Genomic DNA, 19,385 nt, shown 5'->3' with positions numbered 1-19,385 from the left:
TAAATGTATTTTTGAAAGCACCTGAAGTTTCTTTTTGTGATTTTGGAACCCAGAGATCCAGAATATAATTGTTATATTCTGGTTAATTAGTGATTGTCAATTTGATTTACACTCATTGAAATTTATAATTTTTGGTATTTTGAAAAAATAACATGGCGAGCCAGTTGATCCTATGTTGAATTATTATGTGGTTCTGGAATGGAATAAGGAACGATATGAAAGTATTAAAGAGATTGGTATTCTATTATATTGTAGCAAGAGAAAATTTGGAAACACTTTACAAATTCAAATTCTGGTTTCCACTGCCAGACGTAATCAAAATTAATCAAGTTAAACTCAAGCCAGCATGTGTGAAATTGTATCCTAATTCCAAGGTAGAATATATCATTTTGGCCTGAGAGGAGTGACTAAAAAAAAAAGAGCATGAACTGATTTTTTGAGTCCTGAGTAAAAAGCAAAGAAGTCATTCTATAATAGTTTTGTTTTTTCCTGTTCCCTGTTCTGTTATCAAACTGTTGTGGATTCAAATGAGATAAAGCTGTGAGTACATTGGGTCAGAGTTAAAGTTTCATATTCAGTATGTACATGTAAATGCAGTCTGTAAAATTAAGGTTACATATGTATTAAAAAAAAGCATTCAAAAGGTCCAAAGATGCAGGCATAGATAAAAACCTAAAGCATAAAGCTCAGAATGACCCAAGAATGATCTGTTGTTAGTTAGAGTTAGCAGTGAGACATAAATTCTAGAAGAGAAATATCTTAGCAAAGCCTATAAGAGGGGAGTTAATGAAATGTGGCTAAAGTATACCTTTAATGTATTCATAACATTCTAATAACTTGTCAATTAGTATTTTTCAGTGTTTTTGCTTTTCCTTTGCCTGGGAAAAGGGGGGGCACAGACAAGAGGAACGAAGTTTAAGCCCCACTTACAACCGGAAGCTGAGTGGGCTCTACTTCGCCATCAATCAAGAAAAGCTAGGCTGCACCTTTCCAGGACTTCAGGTGCTCTACGCCAGCTCCTCCGAAAGAAAGATTTCAAATGCTCTCTATCACCCCTTTTCTCTTTTATGATTTCCTATATGTTTGTTATAAGTGATGCACAAAAATAATAAAAAGAATACACATACAGGTGCATGTCCCATTTTCACACCCCGGAAGCTGAAATGGGCACCACCTTGGACTTCAATCAAGTTTGAGCTGAAGCTCCATCAAAAGAATTTTTTTTCAGAGACATTGCCTCTTTTTCTTGTCTATATTCCTTGTTTGTGTTCTTTATTTATGTTTCTGTTTATTTTCTGTCAACAACTGAGGCTTTTATAAGTAATTAATGCTAAAAGTGATAAAGTTCAATCATACATATTCTCAAATCAAATCACATCCCAAAACATAAGCCTACATATACATGCACATATGTTCCTGACATAAGCAATAACATATGATTTTCACAATAAAGTTAATAAAGCAATCCTATTGAAAAGAAGAAATAAGCTCATCAAGCTCCATGATCAAAGACATAATTGTGTTTGTCGTCAGGATTCCTATTGTTAACTGTGGAATTGGCATGAAATTCAAGTCAAGCATGGTAAGTTTTTTCTCAGGACGCTCTTTGAAAGGAGGGAGACTTTTATACATCTGGAGATAGTCTTAAAGTGTGAAGGCCAGATCTATTCTGATTAAATGGCATTACACAACAAGAGCTATTCCATAGTGATCTCCCTGAGGAAACGTGAGATGGAAGATGCCCCTGGAGTGGAGGAACATCTGAAACATGCGGCACCCTGGGCATTCCTATTCTGTTATGAGAGTAGTCCAGAGAAGCATAGGAACAGTTGCTTGGCAAGAGTCTGTAACCAGGCTAAAAATTATAGTTTCTCAATGAGAGGTGATTCTGACAGCAGATACAATATTCTTTATAGTGGAGTTTTCCTATTGAATCATTAAACAAATACACAATACATCACTATTAGAAGATTAGCTTGGTGTCAAGAGTAAACTCCAGAGAATCAGATCCAACAAAAGTGTCAATGGGTTAAAAAGCAATGAGAATATGTGTGTTTAATTAATGCTATACACTGTCTTTCTGAAATTGGACCGACTGGAAGATGTTTTTGCCTGGTGATGGTAAGAATATTAATATTTTGGTAACTGCTAGACAGGTTTGTTTTGTTCTGAGTTTAGAGTGTCATATAAACATAGTTAATAGTTGATAGTATCATGCAATATGAAATATTGATGAAGCATCAAAAGGGGGGAATGTGGTGGAAATTCCTTGTTGAAATAAGAAAGCTATAGAAAGATGGAGTCACCTTTGTCAGCCAGAGAGATGGTTTTTGAAATAAAGGCTTGGAGTTTAGAAAAACTAGAGCAAAGGAATAATGAGTGCGTCTTGACCTGGATGGAAGCTGGCACCAGTAAAAAGACATAACATAATGTACTGAGATAAGGACATTCAGAAGCAAGGTTAGGAGGAAGGCTAAAGGAGGGGGTAAGGAGTGATGATGCAGTTTTAATGTATGCATGTATTTCTGTTCTGATTGTAAGAATTCTGTATGTTTAAATTGTAATTAGCCAATCAGGTGTATAGAAGAAGCTTCTTTGTCTTGAATAATATAAAAAGAGCCATTTTGTCTTGTTCGGGGCCTCAGCTTTTTGGAACTTGAATTCCACTGAGTTCATTGTTTTCCTTTGTCGACAATTGGAAATAAACTTATGGATTTTCAATTACTAGGTCCTCTTGCCAATTCTTTTGCTCTGTCAGGCCTAGATTTTTAAGTTTCCTGAAATTTCTGTTACAGTTCCATTATATTTAACAAAAATAGTTTGGGATCTATTTAGATTTATTTGCAAAATCTCTATTATCATAAGATAAATGTCTGTCCAGAATTTCTTCGCTTTTTTTTACATTTCCAACAACAGTGGTAATATGTCCTGACTTCTTCCTCACATTTCCAACATTGGTTTTTAGGTTTTGGGGTTTTAATGTATTGTTTGGATTGGAGTGTGCAGTTCTGGCTTAAACACTGAATTTCTATGTGTTCTCAATAAAGTTCTTTGCTATTTCAACACAATGGACTCTTTGATGCACAGAAGATCTGATTTGCCCCAAAGTGACCCTTTCTTCTCTCCTCAGTCCTCAGTTCCATTCCCAACCATAAGAACAGCAGAGGCAAACACACACACACACACACAGCATACACAGGGACAGCTATATTTCCAAAGCAGAGCCTCCCTTTCCTGCCTTTCCCCCCTGAGTCCAGCTCTGCACCTTGGACTACATTTTGGTCTCCTCAAAGGAAGGAAGGGGAGGCCACTGAGCCCCCAGCACATACTTTCCTTTCCCACAAAGGCCGCCAGCAGAATAAGCAGCAACATCTAGGCCCTGGCAATCCCTGAGCATGCTGAGGAGGGGCCTGTGCATCTAGGCATGCACAGTCTCAGCCCCTGAAGCCATTGCTGCCCTCACAGTCTGTTCTGAGAAGGGAGGGATGTGAGGAGAGCCCTCGTTCATTCAGAGGAATGGCTGGAGGGTCTTCTGGAGGGCCCTTGGGGGGCTATAAGAAGGAATGAAGCCCCTCTTCTTCCCCCAAAGGAAAGCAGAGGTACTGCCAGGCCTCATCTCGCTCTTTCCTTCCCTGCCCCCTCCTTGGGGGATTTCTTAGGCCCCATGTACTTGGGGGGTTATTATGAGAAAAGGCAGCAGGAGGGACCCTTGGAGAGAGGCCTGGCTAAGGAGGGGAGGGGGATCTAAAGGTAAAAAAGGGCTTTGAGGAGCCCCCTCCCTCCTGGAAAATGGGGCAAAAGAGAGAGCCTCCCTTCTGATGCCTCATTTGGGGAAGAGTTTTGTGCCTTATAGAAAGTATCGTTCAGGATATGGTTCAATAGCATTGAAAACAACATTTTTGGGGGAGTGGGGAGAAGTTTTCTCTGCAGTCCTGGGGGGAGGGGGCTCTGGGGGGGGGTAAAAGAGCCAAATCTAGGCCAAAGCCAAGAGGAGGGAGACGGAGGGACCTCAAAGCTCTGGCAATCTCCCTGGCAAACTGGGAACTCGGCTTAGAGGCCCACAGGATCCGGATTGGGCACCCCCCTCAAATACTTACCTTTTCCTTCACAACAACCCTGCAGAGGAGGACCAAGAGAGAGACCCACAGCCCCAGAAATATCTCCCCCCCGCCGGGTCTGGGAGCATTGATGCAGAGTAGAAGGACTTCTTAGCTGCATCTGTTGCCACTCTATAGGATTTTAAAATAAACCCTTATCAGGTATGTGACTATATTTCTGCCATCGGCACTCTAGCTATTGTCCAGCTCACTTCATTATTTTGAGATCTTTAGTATAGCACGAATTGAGATTTGAAGCGGGTTGGAAAAAGGGCTTGGGAGTGTTAGTGTCTATAGCTCTGGTAGGACCGTTGTTCCAAGTATTGACCAGAGCTTCAACAGAATCGCAGGCATTACCAGCCATCAAACCCTCTAAGGCCTCTGGGAACCTAGTGGGTTCCATCAACCTTCAAGGGTGGACCATTTTAATAGGTCCTCCACCTACGATGGGGGGAATAGTGGCCTTCAGCCTGACCTTGACCAGGAAATGATCCATGGTCCATGACAATGCGGAGATATTGACTACCTCTCCCCATGGATGTATCTGTTCCGTACAGAAGAGCACATTGAGAGCATGACCTGCACAGTGCGTGGGCTCAGAGACATGGGAAAGGCCCATGTTTGTCATGCTGACCATGGACTCCCGAGCTGCACCAGATACGTTCGTTAAACCGGCCTCGAGGGGGATGTTGCGGTCACCCAGGACTAAAAGCCTAGGCGAATCCAGCAGCAGCTCAAAGACCAGTTGTGTCAGTTCCGCTAGAGAGTCTGTTAAGCAACGGAGTGGACATTAAACCAACAGAATCCCCAGACTTTCCCTAGTCTTTAAGCTGAGGCAAATACACTCGATGTGGTCCATCGTACGGATACGTATCTTGGCCAAAGCAAGATTGTCTTGATGGACCAAAGCGACGTCCCCTTACCTGCTCACTGACAGAGAACCCGGCTGGTCAGGCCCGAGCCCAGGTGGCTGAGCAATCATCACCCAGCCAGGTCTCCGTGAAACAAGCCAGGTCAGCCTCTTGGTCCAGTAGGAGATCATAGACTATGTGCGTTTTATTTTTGACTGACCTGGCATTACACAAGAGCAGGGGAAGGTTCTGTGGCTGGTTTGGTATGCTCTCCAGCCCTTTTGGGAAAGCAGGGTGAATGGAAGGGGAGAGAGATATTTGTCAGGCTCCTAACTGCAGCCCCTCTTGCAGCACAAAAGGCAGTACTTTGAAAAAGGAACAGCTTTTATTGAAGAAGATATATGCAATAGACATGACTTTTTTGTCAGGAAAGAAAGAAAGTATAAACATATCACTTTTATAACCATATCAATGAACCCCACCCCATTAACCAATAAAGCTAATTAATTGGATAGCCCTTTCCTGCACAGTATCCTCCCATCTGGGATCCTGGCAGCATTTCTAAAAACAATTAAGCTCTCAGGTGCCTTTTCTCAACCACTGCACCTATAGCCTTGGACCACTGAACTCAGCCACACAACAGTTTTAATTAACATTATGGCTTAACAATGTGTGTGTGTGTGTGTGTGTGTGTATAATAGGAAACCCCATCAATCCCAATCTAATATGATACCATATGAAAATATCATAAGCATAAACCCATAACCACATAATACAATATAAAAATACCAATAACTCTCTATGTTCCCCCTCCTTTTACAGAGACCAGTCTTTTAAACCCAAGCCTCTGTTAGAAGTACGGTCCTGCCCCAAATCATTGACTCCAAAATGGGAGCTGTTCCCCCTTCAGTCATCATTCTCACATAGGAACCAAATTTGGGGGTCCTCACCTTCCCTTTCCTGCCAAGAAAATCCAGAAGGAGCCCTTTCCCCAAACCAGCCAACAGTCAAACCCACCAGCCTTCTAGAACCCTATTCAGGCTCCAAGCCAACTGCCAGCCTCTCCCAGAATTCCACACTCTCCCTTCCTCCCAGCGGAGGAGACCGGGAGACGGAGCAATGGGTGCAAACTCCAGGAAAAGAGATCCCCCTCAGCATTTCTCCCTTTTCCCTTCTTCCCTTTTCGTGTCACTTTCAGGTCCCTTTGCTTCCACTTCCAGAGGGAGAGCTAAATTGGTTTAATTCTTTTAAATTCTATTTTAATGACTATTTTCAAATGTTTTAATTATATTTTTTTTAAAATTTGTAATTTGAGTTGTGTATCTTTATGGGGGGGTTAATGGGATAATAATAATAATAATAATAATAATAATAATAAATCTCTTGTCAACAAAACCACAGATCCTTCTGAAAACAATGACTAACAGAGATCCAAAACACACTGAATAAATACTCCAGTTTGGGACTGCTTTCACTGCCTTGGCTCAATGCTAGGGAATTCTGGGAACTGTAGTTTTGTGAGACATTTAGCTTTCTTTGTCACAGAGCTCTGGTGCCACAGTAAACTACAATCCCCAGGACTGTCTATTGATGAACGAAGGCAGTTAAAGTGAACTCTAAGTGGATTATTTCTGCCATGTGATTTGGACCTCTATTAGTCTTTGAACTTCCACAAGGCTTTTGGTTTTGAAGGGAAGAGTCTTATTATCATCATCATGACCATGATGATCATCTTCATCCTCATTTCAGCACTGCGTTTTGCACCAGACTTCACTGGGATTCAACTTCAAGAAAATGGGGCCAGGATTGCAGTCCTAGGGTTGGTCCCAGCCTTCTTCATTCCCAAAGAAGTCAATGGGAGAAGTGCTGGGTGGGACTCATGTCTCTCAATGATTTCAATGGGTCTACTTCTTTTCTTTTTTATTCTAATACTCTACCTAAAATCATATTGTACACACCATCGCAGAGGAATAAGTATAACAATAAATCAATAATGATAGTAAATGCAACACTGAAGTGCCTATAGATCTATATTCCTGCATTTCCTCGTGGTTTGTTGTTAACTTTCTGAAAGCTTAATAAATTGTTATTATTACATTTTTGAGACTCCATTATAAACATTTTTTTCTGATTTGACTTCTATCCAGTCAGTTCCACCTGTAATGATTGAATCTCATTTCATCTAGAAATAGTATAATATGTAATATCTTCCCTATGCAAAAGTTGAGAGGTTCAAGTATCAAAGAGAGGCTCTTCAATGGGTCTATTTTAAGTTTGGCTAAAAAAAAAATCAAACCAAGAGTAGTTTTTTGTGGGTTTTTTGTACTATGTGGCCATGTTCTAGAAGAGTTTATTCCTGACGTTTCGCTGGTATCTGTGGCTGCCATCTTCAGAGAATGCGGACCTGGAAGAGAGTGGGTATGTATATACTGTGTGATCCTGGGTAAGGAGAAGTGATTCCCATGTTAATCTGTGTATTGTTCTGTTGTTGATGGCCTGGCCTCAGGGTTGGGGGATATTACCATCATAGTTTTCAGCTCTTCAGGTTCCAGGAAGGGATGCAGTTAGCGTATCAGCTGAAGCTAATAACAGACATTCCTGGCCATCGTATCTATCTGAGCCAATGTCTGGAGCAACGGATCCAGGAGCACTCCCAAACTGCAAACACAGTCCTTTAGGGGAAGTGTGACCCCGTCCACAGATGGATCACAGGTGACAAACCTCCATATCTGGATTAGGATCTCCAACAACGAGCAGCTCCATCTCATCTGGATTCAGCTTCATTCTGTTTTTCCTCATCCAGTTCATTACTTTCTCAAGACATTCATTCAGAGGGGAGATGCCTTCCTTAGTTGAAACTGAGGTCTGGGGCATGAAGAGGTATAGTTGGGTGTCATCAGCGTACTCCATGCCTCCAGATGATCTCTTCCAGCAGTTTCATGTTTATGTTAAACAGCATTTGGGACAGGATGGCACCCTGGAGAACACCAGATTTAATCTCCCTCTTAGAGGACCAACTGTCCCCAAGCATCACCATCTGGAATCTACTCAAGAGATAGGACCAGAACCACTGCAATGCAGTGCCCCTGATCCCCAATTCCCTCAGGTGTTTCAGAAGGATACCATGATTGATGGTACTGAAAGCCACTGAGAGGTCCAAAAACACCAGCAGTCACACTTCCTCGTCAGTACTCAAGCGGAGATCATCTACTAAGGTGACCATAGCAGTCTCGACTCCGTATCCGGTCCTGAAGCCAGTTTGAAATGGGTCTAGACAATTTGTTTCATCCAAGACTGCTTGGAGTTGAAGAGCTCAATCACCTTGTTTAGAAATGAAAGATGGGAGACCGGTCTGTAATTGTTCATGTCCAAGGGATCTAGGGAGGGCTTTTTCAGAAGTGGCTGTGCCTCCGCTTCATTTGAGCAAGATGAAAAATAGCCCTCCCTAAGGGCCTGAACAGACAGGCCAAAATAAAGCTGCTTCGGAACACTTTGGAGGTATGCTGTTTAAATGCTGCATGCATCCTAAGATACCAGAAGCCACACCAAAGCCATGCTCCAGTCCTAAGGACTGGGGGGTAGCTTCGGTGCAGCTTCTGGCCTCTTAAGATACATGTGTCATTTAAACAGCATATCCAGTGAGTCACTGGACACCTCATCTATAGCCTCTCCAATAACGCTGGCGTCCAATTCAGCTCTTATCTGAGAGATGTTATCTGTGAAATGGTCATTTAAAGCATCACAGTGAGGGGTGGGAGGCTCTAATATTGAGTTCCGGAGGGAAGATGCCTGAGTCATGTCCCAGATCCCCCCCCCCCCTTTAACCGTCCCTCTATGCTTCTCTTCCCTTGGCACTTTCACTCCTTCACTCCTTCATTCTCTTCCCTTAACCTACATCCCTTTGGGGGGGGAGGTCCAAGGCCCCCCAGGGGGGACATTCTTTCTCGGGCTGAGGGTCTCTCTACTGGTCCTTCTCAGCAAGGTTGTTGTGAAGGGAAAGGTATGTATGTGTGGGGGTGCCTAATCCTGTGGGTCTTCAAGCCAAGTTCCTAGGTTGCCAGGGGAGGGTCAGTTGTTTCCCCCCATCTCCCTCCTCTTGGATTTGGCCTCTACGTCTCTTCTCCCCCCAGACATAGCCCCCTCCCCCAGAGATACCCCCCATGTTGTTTCTAATGCTATTGAAGCCTATGCTGTGTGATGCTCTGTATTTGGCACAAAAACCTCCCCCAAAAGAGGCATCAGAAGGGAGGGTCTCTCCGCTGCCCCAATTTGCAGGAGGAAGGGGGCTCCTCAAAGCCCTTTTTACCTTTGGATCACCCTCCCCTCCATGGCCATACCTCTCTCCAAGGGTCCCCCTGCACCCTTTCCTGGAAGTAAAGGACCTAGAAACTGTTGTACATTCACTGGTAACTTCACAACTTGATTTCTGTAATGCGCTCTACATGGGGCTACCCTTGTGCCTAGTCCGGAAACTTCAACTAGTGCAAAATATGGCAGCCAGGCTGGTCGCCGGAAAAACTAGGAGTGACCAAATAACACCCATCCTAAAATCTCTACACTGGCTGCCTATTCGTTTCCAGGCACAGTACAAGGTGTTGGTTATAACCTTTAAAGCCCTGCATGGCTTGGGTCCAACCTATTTGAGGGATCGCCTGCTCCCACATAATCCACCCTGCACCCTCAGGTCCTCTGGGAGAAATCTATTGCAGCCTTTAAAAACCAGGGCCTTCTCTGCAATTACTCCCAAACTATGGAACGGCCTGCCAGACGAGATCCATCAAATTGCCAGCTTACACAACTTTAAAGAAGCTGTCAAGACGGATCTCTTCCGGCAGGCCTCTCCTGAATAAAAGTGCCGGCCACAGAATGACTTCCCCCCGCATCATGTATCAGCCCACCGCTCTGTCCTCGTTGTATTTTTTATTGTGTTTTTAATACATATTTTAATTGTAACATGTTTAATCCTGTTTTAATGGGGGGAATTTGGGACATAATTTTGTAAATGTGGATTTTAATGTGTTGTGAGCCACTTTGATTGTCTCGTCACAGAAAAGCGGGATACAAATAAAAGTTTTATTTATTTATTTATTTATTTATTTATGTATTATTTATATTCCCCCAGTACCTGGGCCCAAATGAATCCCCCAAGGAGGGGCTGGGAAGGAAAGAAGAACAGGAGGCCTGGCAGGCCCCCTGCTTTTCTTTGGGGGAAGAAGAGGGGCTTCCTTCCTTCTTACAACACCTGAAGACCCTCCAGCCATTTCGACGAGAGCTATCCCCACTTCACTCCCTCCCTCTGAACAGACTGTGAGGGCAGTAATGGCTTCAGGGGCTCAGACTGTGCATGCATAGATGCCCCAAAGGCCCCTCCTCAGCATGCACAGGGATCAAAAGGCCCTTGCTGCTGCTGCTGCTTTTTCCACTGTCGGCCTTTGGAAGAAGGGAAGGAGTACGCCCTTCCTTCCTTCCTTCCTTCCTTCCTTCCTTCCTTCCTTCCTCCCTTTCTTCCTTCCAGAATGGAGCCCATGCTGCAGAGCTGGACTAAGGAGGGAAAGGCTGGAAAGGCTCTGCTTTGTACATATAGCTCCCCCCCCCCCTCTCTCTCTCTCTCTGTGTGTGTGTATAAATGTGTGTGTGTTTGCCTCTGTTTTTGTGGCTAGAAAAGGATCTAAGGCCTGAGGAAAGAAGAAAGTGTCAAATTTGTGCAAATGCAGAACTTCTGTGCATCAATGAGTACAGTGTGTTGAAACAACAAAGAACTTTATTAAGAACACATAGTCAGAAATTCAGTATTTAAGTCAGAACTGCCCACCCCAAGCCAAAGAATACATTTAAACCCCAAAACCTAACACTCCACCCTCTTCCAAACCTAGCCCCCACCTCCAATACGCACAGTCTATGCCCCACAGGTAACAAGGCCCCTTTTGCCATTCCCAGAGACTAGCCCTTTCTGTTAATACTGGCCTCTAACTTTCATCAACCAACATCCCACAAATTCCAAAAGCTATCATTGCCATAACTATACTAGCCAGCTGCAACAAATCCCACCCCTCTATTCAGCTAACCTATACCACGACCAATAATCCCCAGTCAATCTTATAAACTAAAGCAATGATATATACTAATAGCAATTAGAACCTAAACCTAACAAAATAAAATTTAAAAACATAAACAGACATACGGACAGACACACCTAACACAAAACATCACAATTCTTGACAAAAAATAATGTTAGTTCACTTCTGGGATTTGTGTGGCTTTTCTCCTGTGTGTCACTAGTTGTGACTTCCAAGAAAAACATTTCCCACAATGCTGGCATTTGTATGGCTTCTCTCCTGTGTGGACTCTCTGATGTTTCGCTAGGTCTGACTTCTGAGAGAAACATTTCCCACAATGCTGGCATTTGTGTGGCTTCTCTCCTGTGTGGACCCTCCGATGCATCACTAGGACTGACTTCCAAGAAAAACATTTCCCGCAATGCTGACATTTGTATGGCTTCTCTCCTGTGTGGACTCTCTGATGTGTCACTAGGTGTGCCTTCTGAGGAAAACATTTCCCACAATGCTGGCATTTGTATGGCTTCTCTCCTGTGTGGACTCTCCGATGCATCACTAGGACTGACTTCCAAGAAAAACATTTCCCGCAATGCTGGCATTTGTATGGCTTCTCTCCTGTGTGGACTCTCTGATGTGTCACTAGGTGTGCCTTCCGAGGAAAACATTTCCCACAATGCTGGCATTTGTATGGCTTCTCTCCTGTGTGGACTCTCTGATGTGTCACTATGTTTGACTTCAAAGAAAAACATTTCCCACAATGCTGGCATTTGTATGGCTTCTCTCCTGTGTGGACTCTCCCATGCATGACTAGGACTGACTTGTATGCAAAATTTTTCCCACAGTGATGGCATTTATGTAACTTCTTTGTTGTGTGGATTCGCTCACGACTGAAAAGTTCTTCTGTAAAGGAGAACAATGACAGAGAAGACTGAATCTCAGCGTTAAGAGAGGAAGGTGTTACTCCAAGATTTAGCCCTACATTCACCCCTCCCTATTTCAGGTTAAATTAATAAAGTTGGTGTGAGTGACCCGACATGACCCTGTTCTGGATGCCCCCAAATCCATATAATGGTTGTATCCTTACTTATAGGAGCTTGCAAAGAAGAGATTGTAGGGAAACTGCCATAAGGAAATCAGTGGAAGCAGAAAATCAGGCAGTTGAAAAAATTCCATTAAATATATGTAAAAATATTTTGATTGAAAAGTGGCATCGTATCTTGTGAGACGGCCATAGAGTCCTGATCCAGACCCTAAGGCATGATGCAAGCTAACTGCAGAAGACGCTTCATGCTGTGTGACACAAGGAGATGCCTCACAACCAATACAGTATACAGCTCACATGCGGACTGATGTGGGTTGGAGTTGGGTGTAGAAGAGATTGTGAAGTTGATGGAAGTCAGTGAGGAGAGCTGGTACATATTTGTTTTCTATTCCAACTCAAGATAAACAACCTCCAAGGACTTGGAGGAAATCAACTGTGTCTATGAGTTATTTTTAAGAGTGGCAAATAATCAGTGCATTGCCAATACCTATATCTGGAGATTTTCTTCTGTTCTCTGCTATGTTATTGTTGATCTCTGGGAGTGTCACCTTCAGATTGTGCTATACATTGGCTTGTGAATGGGACCCAAATTCAGAGCCAAGAAGGGCCTGAGAGCCAGTGTGATGATCCTTTTTGGCTGAAGAATTTCCACCAAGGACCCACTGCATTTAATTCAGTTTAAGACAATTCTTTCCCCACCCAGGAAACATTCTAAAGCAATTTAAACCTTTTCGAATGTTTCATTTCTGCCCCCAAGCAACAATTTCAGTATAAATATCAGCCCCAACTGACTAGTCTTCAGCATCAGTCCAGTTGCAGAGAGACACTCCATTGGTTTACATTGCTAAACACCTCACTACACTCGCCAGCCTCACTTGTCATGGGTGTTACTGACTTCTCTCCCCATTCTGGACCCTCAGCAATTGCAATCAAGTTCCATCTAGGTAATGTATTACCATTAGCAAAGCCTTGCACTATTCACCACGACCACCTTTGTTACCTAGTTCTTGTGTATGTTCATGAACACTTAGATGTATGTGTGTGTGTGTGTTTTGCTTTCCCCTTAAATGAAACACAGAAACCTATTTGAAATGCCTTTGGAGTCTGTGTGCTTTGGGGCCTGATATAGTTGGGATGAATCCCGAGATCACTGTTGCCTCAATCTCTCCTTTGAGCTAAGCATGAAATTCCCCTAAAAGCATAGCACTTGCGGGTGTCCTCCCCAGACTCCAGCATTTCGGGTAACAAACCACTTCACCATGGAGCTAAGCAAGCTCAGGTTGGAAAAGAAACATTAGAGAAAGGAAATTTTTTGTGTCTCTCATTCCTCTCTTCATAGACATTGCTCATAATTGCTAAATATGTTAGAAAACAAGGGCCTGAACCAGTTCTCACCAGTTCAGGTCTTAAAATCTGTCGAGTTGGTGGCTGCCTCCCAATCCCCAAGGCCCCTCTCCTGGCCCTTCCTAGAGATCCCTTCCTGTCTGCACAGAGCTAGGCGATCCTGGCTTTGCTCCTGCCTTCCCCTCCTGGCTCCCAGAGGCCTGAGCCCCTTCCCTTTCTCTCTCTGCTCTCCAGCCTTCACTCTTGCCCATCTGCACTGCTTCAGCATTTCACCTTCACCATCTCTTTCCTGCTTTTCTGTTTTTCACATTCCCTCCATCTCTCTATCACAGACACACACCCACAGAGTGTGATGCACAAAAGGGACACTTTGAGACTCATTTCTTGAGAAAGGCAGGACAATCAATTTACAAATAATGCATTAGGAAAAGCAGAATAAAGGGGCTGGGACCTGGATTCCAATTTTGGTGAGGTTCAAGGAGAGCCTTAAAACAGCTTTAAGACAACTCCAAGACAGGGATGGACTACTGTTGGGGATTGGGGAGAGTCACATTGGCTGCCACAGGATCTTGAGGCAACCCCACATTGTGTTGCCTAAAAATATGGCATAATATTTTGCCCCTCAATATCCCACAGCATCCCTTTGGGGAAGTGGAGGCCATTTGGCACTGCTGGGCCCTCTCTGGGCCATTGCAGGGCCAAGGGAGGCCTTTTTCCCACAAAGCCTCTCCAGAGCCTGGAAAAGTGGAAACAAAAGCCAGGAAACTTGTTCAGGAATGGGCTGAGGACCATTTAAGGGCAAAAAGCATTAATATCCATGGCTCCTTCCCACAAAATTCCAGAATTAGCAGTTTAGGGTTGGGTATCCTTACAAAGTGGAGAACAATAGTGCCTCACTAAAACTAAAAATTCCAAGATTCCACAGGAATATGTTTTGACAATTAAATAATGTGTGAAAGGGAACTAGGAATGGTAGTAGAGCACAAGTCTGGGCACCACAAGTCAAACAAATGCTGAGAAGCTGGAGCATGTCCAGAGAAGGAAACCAAAATGGTGAATGGTCTGAAAACCATGCTCTCTGAGGAACGACTTAGGGAGCTGGGTATGTTTAGCTTAGAGAAGAGAAGGTTAAGAGGGGACATGACAGCCCTGTTGAAATATTTGTAGAGATGTCATATTCAAGATGGAGCAGGCTTGCTTTCTGCTACTCCAGAAAAAGAACATGGAACAATGGATGCAAGCCACAGGGACAAGAGATTCCACTTATACTTTAGGAGGATCTTCCTGACAGTAAGAGCTCTTCAACAGTGGAATATAGGCCCAGTACTGACCATGGAAAAGGGGTGGTCTGCAGCTGCCCCTTTCCGCGGAGGATTTGGGCCAGGGCAGCGATACTGGCCGCCAAGAGGCCCCAATCCAGCACAATTCCAGGCCATGGAGAAGCGGCAAAATGCTGCTTCCCTGTGGCCTGGAAATGGATGTCCTTGGGGCTTCATGCCCCTGGACACCATGGGAGCCAGAGCCATGGCAGAAAGGGGCCTCTCTCCCTGCCATCATTCTCGCAGCTGTTTGGTGGCTGTGAGAACGAAGTGCGTGACCAGAAGGAGCTCTTTCAGGTTTAGACGTGGTGCGTGCGTGACATCATAATAGCAGTGCCCATGTACACAGGGCGCTGGCGTTATGGCGCTGCTGGTATGTATTATGGTTAGGGAGCATGTACATGGTGCGCTCTTCCCAACCCTAATACCAGTGCTGGTATGCCGCTTTTTGATGGTCTGTACTGCGCCATATTCCCTCAGAGTTTGGTGCTCTTTCTTTGCAGGTTTTTAGACAGAGACGGGATGGCCATCTCTCTGGGATGCTTTGAATGTTTATTCCTGCATGGCAGAGGATTGAACCGGATGGTCCTTGCAGTCTGTTTCAACTCTTTGATTCAATAATTCTAAAGTGGAATTATAGCGTTCTGACATTGAATTATGAAAGGGCCCTCAGTCTCCACAGGAAGGGCAATGGATTCAGCTTCCTTACCCACTGAGGCCACATTTTCATAATTCTCCATCATCACAGAACTGTACATAAGTTTCTGCTTCTTTGTCAACAGTTTCCATTCCTCCTCGGTGAAATATATCGCCACATCTGCAAAGGTCACCTGCAATAGAAAATAGCCCTCATTCAGAGAATGACCAATAAAAGGGGGGGGGGGAGCACATGGTGCATTGCAAATATTATTTCAACACTTCAGAATTCAGTCCAGCAAATAAACTTTAAAGTCTGCAAGCAAGCAAAAAGCTACAGTCTCTGAGATCCAGATTGTCTTGAACCCTTTCAATATAATATACAATATAATAAAGAATATAATTTAGGCCATTTCTGGGATATTATTGATTGATTAAGATACTGACTATCCAGACATGTATAGTACATTTAGTCACCAATGAATTATAGTGCATTTAGCCATATCTCACCTAATTTCAGAGGCAAATTTCATTTTTAAAAAACAGTTCTGGGGAGTACTCTGGCCTTGAGGGCCACTGGGCCCACCCTCAATTTAGCTCCAGATATATTCTTCCATATCCCTCAGCATTTCAGAGATGGGGAAAGAAAGACACATCTGGATAAGCAACACCAAAAGGGGGTCAAGATGGCCAAAGTTGTTAATGATGAAGATCACAAAAGTGAGGAAGGGTATAGCAGTTTGATTTGGCCCCCAACTCCTGGCAAGGGCAAGACCCTGCCCCATCTCTCCTCCCTTCTCCTCTTTTGAGTTTTTGAGCTGCACACATCTTTTGAACTTTGAACACATTTTGCAGCAACTGAACTGAAGGGAGAAAGTGGGAGGAGGAGAGAGAACTAGGACATTTTCAAAGCCCCTGAAAAAAATGAGGTGACAGAGGATTAACCAGGACTCTCTCTGCCAAACTGGGACAGTATGTTCTCCGCTTGCTTTCATGAGGTGGCCCAGCAGGGACACAAATGAAACTAATAGTCAGAAAATTCTTCTCTATGCTATAATAGCAGCAAGGTCAGTGTTTCCAAAACAATGGAAAAAAGAAGAATGTCCTACAATTGAAGAATGGGGATTGAAAATGTTAAGATTTTTTCGAAATGAATAAATTGACTTACTTTGTAAATAATAAATCATTAGATAATTTCTATAAAGAGTGGAATGTTTGGAAGGAATTTATTAAGTAATGGAATTTTTTGGGATGAGTCCTGTAGAATATGCCAAAAGAGTTGAAATGATACTGGAAAATATGAAATATAGAACATATGAAGGTAAATATATGAAGAAAAATAAATAAACAACACAGTGGTGATATTGATAACATAGTATATGGTATAAGGTGGAATGAAAAAAGTATAGAAAAGGAACGTGATAACAGGTATACAAGCCTTTATTCAGAAGTATTAAGAAGCCATTGGTAAATAGTTAGTAAAGAGATAAGAGTTCAGTTAAAATAAAATGGTTTTTATTTTTTGAGAGATCTGGAGAACCAGGAAGTTTATTTAAAGAAATCTACATAAGTCTAATAGATAAAAGGGTTTGCTTGATAATGTAATTGGATTGTCATATGTCTTTTTGTCATTTGTAATTTTTAATATTTTCAATAAAAACTTTTTAAAAAGAAATTAATAGTCAGGGTGGCAACTTACAAAAGAGTTGTTGTACCTCGGCAACCTCTTTCTCTTGGAGCCCAACTCCCTCCGCTTGGCCCCTGTGTCGGCCATTAGGTAGAGAGGTCTTGGTGGCCTTGCACTTGGATCACGTCCAGCAAAAGATACCCCAAAGCAGTGTACAAGGGGGCCAAGATGAAGTTCCTGAGTTCCTGAGAAAAGAGACCAGGGTTAGGCTTGGTTTGGCAAGAAACCCTGCAGCACTCAAAGTCACAAAGATTGTCATCCTGCTGGTGACATATGCAGGTCACATATGCTTTCCTTCTGGCTACCAAAACACAGCTGGATCCTTCTCTAATACCTCACACTCAACTCTCCCACCATGGTGGACCCTCATTCTCCCAGTGGCCAAACCAGTTGCACTCCATTGACCAGTGAAGCCCCTGGCCAGGCAGGGCAGGAAAGGAGCTCTCTCTTCTCAGGTTTCTTCCCTTCCATGGTAACCAGCCCTCCTCCCAGGATCAGGGGGCATCAGAGGATTGAGCTGATGGGAAAGGAGCACCCAATTCCCATGGCAGCCTTCTGCATGCAAAAAAGTCACAATTCGGAGAGTGTCTCTTCCCATGTGGAGAGTGCCCACTTTCCAAATGTTACCTGGCCATCTTGGCTTGGGAATATCCTGTTCCAGGCACATGCTGGCCTAAATCCTAGTCTGTATCCTATGCTTAGTCCTGATCAGAGTAGAATCACTGAATTGGTTGGATTTATCTATATGTGGACATCAGCAGTCACTTATGGGTTGAGTGAGTCTACACTCAAGGGTTAACCAACAGGATTCAGGACTCCTCAGATTTTTAAATGCAGGAATGCAAATTTTTCAGGCTGTGTCATCATCACTGATGAGAATTTGACTTCTCATTCACACAGAGGAATAGGAGGAGGACCTGCTTTATGTCCCAGGTGGAGAAGCTCTAGCTCCTGGGCTGGATAAGACCTGCATTACCTTAAGGATCTGATCCATGGCCTCCTCTCATCATGGCCCCTCCTCATTTACACACTGGTGAAAATAATTATTTTATTTTTGCAAATAAGACCATTTATCTGAGCTTAACTGCTGTGTTTATATTTCGGTCAGAGATGGAGCATGAGGTGTGCATCACCTCTCTTTGTTTCCTGAAGGCACGCAGAAATTGATGCATGTACATTTGTGTGCACTGTTTCTGAATGAACCTATTGTCAAAATCACATTCACTTCACTTTACCTTGCATGTTTTTAAAAAGTCTGCACAACGCTGAATGTGGTGCATTTGAAAAAACAAAAGTCTATAAATGTATAGGTCTTTGATGGAACATTGCACCCTGGACTGTGGTCATTTTTAAGAAGTGAAATCATATGTAAATTCCATGAAACAAATATCTCACAAAGCTCTAGTAAACAACACGTACACACACAGTCCCCACACAAAGGAATCACTGGCGCACTGTGTGTCTGGGTCTGGAAATCTCATTTCCACCTTCTGGGAAGACAATGCTGCCAGAGAGTGAATTTGGGACTCAATGCCTGCAAAGCATGGGCTCATTCTCTCAGCTGCAGCCCTTCCAAACAATCCTGGACTGAAACATTTAAACAAAGGTCCTCTTTCAGCTCCAGGAATAAAGGCCTACCTTCAGTACAAAGACCCTGATTCTTGCAGCCCCAGAAAGGCCTCTTCTGCAGTCCTTTATGGCCGGAGCTTCCCTGGGTCAGAGGCCGTCTCCTCAACCGTAGAGAAGGGTTGCTCTGAGTGCGAAGGAGGAGGAGGTCCAAGGGCTGAGGGAGGGAAGGCAATGGGAAAAGGTCAGTGCCAATGGCCATGGAGGGCAGAAGGTGACAATGCCTAGGAAACTCCTCTGAGTCCCAGCCATTCTAGGAATGAGTGGCAGGAGTGAGTCCAGGGGGCTGAGGGGGTCTCCTTTCCCAAAGGGGGAGGCAAGGACCACTGGGACCATCCCCAGCTAGGGCCCAAAGGGAGGGTCTCTTTCTCCATCTCTCTCTCCCAGCCCCCACTGGCCCTGGGTCCCCTGCCTCCCTTCCTCAGACCCCCACAGGCCCCTTCCTTCCTTCCTTCCTTCCTTCCTTCCTTCCTTCCTTCCTTCTCCCCAAAATGGAAGGCCAGAGGCACAAAGGGACACACTTCTTTCCTTTTGGCCCAAGGAGCCTGGCTTCCTTCTCTCTCTGGAGCCTCAGGAGAGAAAGAGAGGCCTCTGTTCAACTGAGGCCTCAGAGAAGGTTCTGGAACATTATTCCCCACAGTCACAAGCAGCACAAAATGGCCTCCTGAATCTCAGCGCTTGGCAGTTAGCAGTTTGAGGCCTTCAGGGAACCCAAAATGGAGGATGA

At 43.9% G+C, this 19,385-nt stretch overlaps 2 protein-coding genes across 2 annotated transcripts in view; one reads left to right on the top strand and one right to left on the bottom strand.

Moving 5' to 3' along the window:
• LOC149287748 (uncharacterized) overlaps positions 1-19,385 on the top strand; it is a 792,175-nt gene that overhangs the window by 483,000 nt on the left and 289,790 nt on the right. The gene's annotated exons all lie outside the window — the stretch shown is intronic.
• Positions 10,755-18,026, bottom strand: LOC149287752 (uncharacterized). The gene is made up of 3 exons (XM_089492582.1): positions 18,009-18,026; positions 15,419-15,539; positions 10,755-11,904 (listed from the first exon to the last, which is right to left on the bottom strand). The coding sequence occupies exons 1-3, from the start codon at positions 18,024-18,026 to the stop codon at positions 11,180-11,182; spliced, it is 864 nt and encodes a 287-aa protein (XP_089348708.1). The 3' UTR covers positions 10,755-11,179.

This window comes from Sceloporus occidentalis, unplaced genomic scaffold, assembly GCF_023333645.1.
Source record: "Sceloporus occidentalis isolate IW3139 unplaced genomic scaffold, rSceOcc1.0.p SCAF_57, whole genome shotgun sequence".
NCBI lineage: Eukaryota > Metazoa > Chordata > Lepidosauria > Squamata > Phrynosomatidae > Sceloporus > Sceloporus occidentalis.
The sequence above is the reverse complement of the archived record's forward strand: the minus strand, read 5'-3'. Positions and strand labels throughout refer to the sequence as shown.